The following is a 6,000-nucleotide window of genomic DNA, read 5'->3' on the forward strand; positions in this document are numbered from 1 at the left end:
TGATTGGATACACGTAAAAAAAATTAAGATTGTGATTTTTCAAGATACATTGTGCTAAATTGTGTCATCATGCTTTCCACTCTGCCACCTTCAACCCACTACGGTCTTCTTGGTCATCTACGCAGTATCGTAAACTGTTAAAAGTTCCACTGTTTTCATCTACGCATTTTTAAAATCATTACATATTTATATATTGTTTACCAAAGAAGTAAATTATTTACAGGAGGATATTTATTTTTATAGCTTTATTTTACATTTAATATCTGGGGTCGCAAAAAAAATCTCAGTGATAAAAAGTGGGTATGACAAAAAAATTTAAGAAGCCCCGATCTACATTATGCCGAAATAACACTTAAAAATATCTTTTTTGGCTGCTTTCACTTACAGCAAATTTTCAGTTGTCTTTTATGACCTATACTTGTTGTACAGCAGTTATTAGAGTGTAACATAGCCTAGCAGATTACTTGAGCAATGCTATCAAACTACTTTGCATATTTCTTCATCTATAAAATATGACAGATATTACTTTTGTTGTTTTATAACACATTACAACACTCAGTACAACACTGTAATTTTCTTTACATTACAATGTTTTTACTTACATGTGACTGGCTAAAAATGCACAATTTTTGGTATTTTCTGATTATATGAATGCCCATGAAAAGCACTTCATTGGTGACAAATTAATTAACTGCAAACATGTTTTTTTTTTTTTTTGAATAACTTCATGGCTCAAAGGTACTGTTTTTTATTATATATAATAATGAAAAGAACCATTTTAGAAAGGAAAAGAATAATTTAAAAATCAAACAAGAAATGTTATGAAGGGAGGGAGAACCATACAATCAATATTTGCATTTTTACAGCCTGTTTAACAAAATGGTAAAGATATATTTATGGATGCCCCTTGGTGATACTTGGCAATTTTGGGCAGTACATGGACACCAAGTTTGTGCAATTCTTTGACTTGTTATTTTGGCTTTGTGTAGTGGCGATTTTTGCACAAAAAATCACAGCTTCACAGTATTACAAAGCAAAGGCATTTTTTTTTTTTTTTTTTTTTTTTTTTTTTTTTTTTTTACTCAACATATTTTTTCAGCAATCTGCTAGCCAAATTATGCTTATGCTAGAACTTTTATGAAACAAAAGTGCTTAATCATGACAAAGATTAGGTGCGAAATTGGGAGAAAGTGCAGAATCGCAAACTGCTTGCCGCATTTTTAAGAATTGCACATTCTTGGTAACCATGTACACGTTGACTTATTTTCACTTAAAAAAACATCCCAGAATTGCACAAAAATGGCATCGCACACACTCGACTTTATCTGTGTACACTGCTAAAGTCCTAGCTAGTAACCTTTATCGCCTTACCAAAATGTCGCCAAACTACCTGTTACCATATTTCAAAGATTAGCCACACAAATTAGACATTGCACACTCCCTTGACTGTATCCATGAACACATCGATATATTTTTACTTAAAAAGTCAAAGCACCCAATTCTAGGTAAAGGATATTTACGGAACATTCAACTACTCCGGTTACCATAAATGAAACAGCAACTTGGCGATAAATGAAACAAGAACTTCACGATAATACAAGGGATACCCTTTAGTCTACTCTAACTGACTAAATCTCACAAAGAGGATATAAAGTGATCCATGTGCCAGAAAAGTGATGAAGGTTTAATCACTGACCTTCTGAAGTGTATTGAAGCAACTAGTTAGTGGTTGTTTGCTGTATAACTCATGACTGACCTGTGAATAGCAGCATCAAATCACTGTACATGGAAAACATTTGGGGAGTATTGTTATGATCAAACCTACCACCAGGTTCCAGCAGTTCAAGTTGAAGATATGAGCCTTTGTGATGAACATCACAATAGGCAACTATAATTGCATGATGATGCCTTGAAAGCAGCCATAGAGAAAGACAACAGTCAAATGTGTGATGAACTTACCAATAACTTCTGGATTTCCAAGGAAAGAGTCAGACTTCAGCACTATAAAGGGAAGGTAAGCTGAACAAGTGGGTACTTCACACATTGCCAGTATCCAACAAGCAACATCATGTGGCAGCCTGCCTGTCATTGAACACACACATATTTGGTCAAGTTCCCACAAGTGATGAGGAATGGATCCAATACGGCACTTCCAAGTATAACCAAGATGGATTCTTCAAACATGATCACATGCCTTACACCTCAAAACAACCTCTACACCTACACAACATCATGCTCTGTGTCTGATAGAGAAGTCACGAAGTACTGCATTATGAACTACTAACATCAGGCCACACCATCACCAAGTACCTGTACTCACAGCAGTTGCAATGGGTAAAATATGCTCTGCTGCAAAAGGGACACCACTGGCTAATCACAAGGGTACCTACATGACATGTAAAGACCACATGAGGTAAGGACAACTAAGAATACCATTCAATGGATTAGCTATGACAAACTGTTCTCGGTACACCCAAACAAACTGTTCTCGGTACGGGAATGAAACTGGATCCCGTGGATCCGTCCTTTCATTCCCGTGGATGGAAAACTACCTCTATAAGAAATTCTTCAACAAAAAGGCAGACTTATAGCACATGCTTTTTCACATCCAAGATTTCACAGTTTTATTAGCAGCAGGAACATTAAAAAAGTGTTGGGCGCTGAGGGAAGATTAATTAAAGACGTAATGCTAACAGCCATGAATGGTAAGAACTTTCTCGGTTATCCTGTACTATAAATTGCGGTTGATCTTTACAATATGGTAACTGATAGTTTGGCGACATTTTGGAGGCGATAAAGGTTACTACCTGGGACTTTGGTAATAATGTGAGCAGTACTCAGTTCCCATTATGCATTATTTTGCGTGAGGGAAATGAGAGATCATGGGATATGTCATGTGATATTAATGGACGAATTACGGTTCTTTAATCGGAAAAGGGGGGAAATCGGGAAAAAATGTGGAAATTTTGTATTTAGCTTTATTCTGTGTTGTGTGAAACAGTGTTTAATTTTTGGATCCCATGGCCCTAACTAAAGTGAATTCGAAATGGGTATTTAGGCATTGTGATAAAGAGAAGTTTGCTTTTTATTTAGCGGAGGAAGTATGGAGGAAAAATTCGCAGAAAAAATCTTTCAATAATTTTATTGAATGAATTACAAAAGTGTATCCACCACGTAATCAAGATTCTGAAGAAGATTAGGTAAGTTAGTATTTTTAATTATTTGAGGATATTATTTTTATGCATTGTTCTAAATGTAAGGTGGAAAGGAATTTGGTATTATTGGGAAAATTGTTATTAGCAATGATTTAAAGTAATTAGGATTGTAAGGTCATTTTAATTAATTTAATGTATGTGCTCATTTATATTTTAAGTAGTGTTTTTGAATTTAATTATATTTTAATGAAATGATAGTTATTTTGTGAATTTTATGTTTGTAGGAATTTGGTATACGTTTAAGTTGAAATAAACGTGCATGGAAATAATTTAAATATTTGATACTAAGTATTTGTAATGCTTGCGGTATGAATTCGTTGGTGACGTGTATAATGTAATAGATGATTTAGAGGTAAAAGTTTTTGGATATTTTATTTATTTTATATGTGGAAATGTTCATATTTGTAAAGGGTAAATACTTTTTCGCGATCAGGTAATTTCATATATGTTCTTTTTAGCGGGTTTAAAGATTGAGAAAATTGTCATGTATTTTCGTGAAATTTTTCTAATTTATGAGAAAAAAGCAGTGTACACGGATATAGTGAAGAGTGTGCGCAGTGCCATTTTTGTGCAATTCTGGGATGTTTTTTTAAGTAAAAATAAGTCGACGTGTAAATGGTTTAGTGATATTTTAATTAAATGATAGTTATTTTGTGAATTTTATGTTTGTAGGAATTTGGTATATGTTTAAGTTGAAATAAATGTGCATGGAAATAATTTAAATATTTGATACTAAGTATTTGTAATGCTTGCGGTATGAATTCGTTGGTGACGTGTATAATGTAATAGATGATTTAGAGGTAAAAGTTTTTGGATATTTTATTTATTTTATATGTGGAAATGTTCATATTTGTAAAGGGTAAATACTTTTTCGCGATCAGGTAATTTCATATATGTTCTTTTTAGCGGGTTTAAAGATTGAGAAAATTGTCATGTATTTTCGTGAAATTTTTCTAATTTATGAGAAAAAAGCAGTGTACATGGATATAGTGAAGAGAGTGCGCAATGCCATTTTTGTGCAATTCCGGGATGTTTTTTTAAGTAAAAATAAGTCGACGTGTACATGGTTTATGTGTATGTGTTATTTTGAAAAACGCGTAAGGACTATGGTATTGTGCACTTTTTCCCAATTTTGCAGTGAATATTTGTCATGATTAAGCAGTTTTGTTTGATAAAATTTCTAGCATAAGTGTAATTCGGCTAGTAGATTGTTGGAAGAAGTGTTCAGTAGATAAAAAGAAAAGAAACATGTCTTTACTTCGTGAAGACAAAATGGCGGCGGGGAAAAAAAATAGAGGGTTGCTGTAGGAGAGTTGGTTGCCAAACTTTTGCCAAAAAATCGCCAAGTTACCATAATGTAAAGATCTAAATTGCACATAATACTGGCAGCTACAGCCGATATAATGGTTTTTATATGAAATGTGAGTCACCACGTAATAAAAAAACTTGAGAAATATAGGATGAAATCAAATATACAAGATCAGTTAAAATTACCAATTGATGACTTGGTTTTCTGCTCTAAAAGTGTACGATTTTTTCTTTTCTGTTCAGCAAGCTTCTGAAGTTTTTTTTTCTGCTTTTGGATCCCATATTTTTTGGTAGACAAAACAGTTTTATTTTTCACTTTCTTAATTTTGGGATTTTCTGGAACATAAATAAATATGCAATAAATAAAATAAAGTATATATATATATATATATTTTATATATATATATATATATATTATAGTATATATATATATATCGAGTATTTAGTTATATATATATATGGTAAATAAATGACAAAATTAATATAGTATAGATGATACTAAAAATGATCGGCTATCATCACAATCTAAGACTGGGGCATTTTTTAATATATACACTGAACTTCTGCTCAGACTGAAATTTATGGTTATATTTCTAAAATCTGAAGCGCCGGAGCCCCATGGAAGGCCATCAAGAAAAGTGAACATAAATTAATTAATATAAAGAAATGTAATATATATATATATATATATATATATATATAAATAATTGAAATTTACAATAAACAAATGCACAATAAATTAAAATATCGGAACATTATCTCTCTGAAGAAAAACCCAATTTAATTCAAAAACTGAGAAGTATTGGTACAGGGTTCCCATTAAATTTAGGTCTGATAGTGATAATATATGTTATTTAGAAGCAAAACATTAACGATCCCTTTGCTCTTAACTGCATGTTCAGCATACATACCTGTTTTAAGGTCCTCCGAAAGCAAATTTAGAGCTTTAGCCACTAACAACTTCGACATGTTTTATTCGTCTTCGTAAAGTTCGTAAATAAGTAACAATTGATATTCACAGGAAATCTTCATGATAGAAGTTGTAGTGATTGACTGAAGAAATATTAACTAGGAGGACGTTTTCAGATTTGCATTTATTAAGATTTGGACACCGTCGAGATAGAAGAACGGGTCGTTTTTTGCGATCTACTCGACAGAGACCGAGTCTGGTGTTCATTACAGAGAAGGACGCGTCGGAAATTTTTCCGTCAGCTGGACAGCTGCCGTTTAAGTTTCTGACTGTCGTTTTAGAGCTAAACTGAGGACGGCGGAGGTCACGGATTGTTTTTGAAAGTGTACGTAATAGATATTTTAATTTCTTAAGATTTGTGAAAAACTCGAGTATTTAGTTATAGAAATAACGGATTTGATGCTGACGATTCTACATTATTTATTTATTCTGCATTACCAATGCCTTAATTAAATTTTAGTGGAAATAATATATTTGGTGTTTTCCTATTTCACATATAAAGAAGGG

General features: G+C 32.5%; 1 protein-coding gene across 1 annotated transcript in view; it reads right to left on the reverse strand.

Annotated features, from left to right (window-relative positions):
* The window catches only part of LOC118203684 (uncharacterized), a 30,207-nt gene extending 24,495 nt beyond the window's left edge, over positions 1-5,712 (reverse strand). The window contains exons 1-2 of the mRNA XM_035375962.2: positions 5,435-5,712; positions 4,710-4,859 (exon numbers count right to left, since the gene is read on the reverse strand). Of these exons, the coding sequence (XP_035231853.1) occupies positions 4,710-4,859; positions 5,435-5,492 (208 nt within the window). The 5' untranslated portion in view covers positions 5,493-5,712. The remainder of the gene's footprint in view (positions 1-4,709; positions 4,860-5,434) is intronic.
* Between the last annotated feature and the right edge of the window lie 288 nt (positions 5,713-6,000).

This window comes from Stegodyphus dumicola, chromosome 12, assembly GCF_044657685.1.
Source record: "Stegodyphus dumicola isolate Sdum_Otavi_A_Nest chromosome 12, ASM4465768v1".
Taxonomy (NCBI): domain Eukaryota; kingdom Metazoa; phylum Arthropoda; class Arachnida; order Araneae; family Eresidae; genus Stegodyphus; species Stegodyphus dumicola.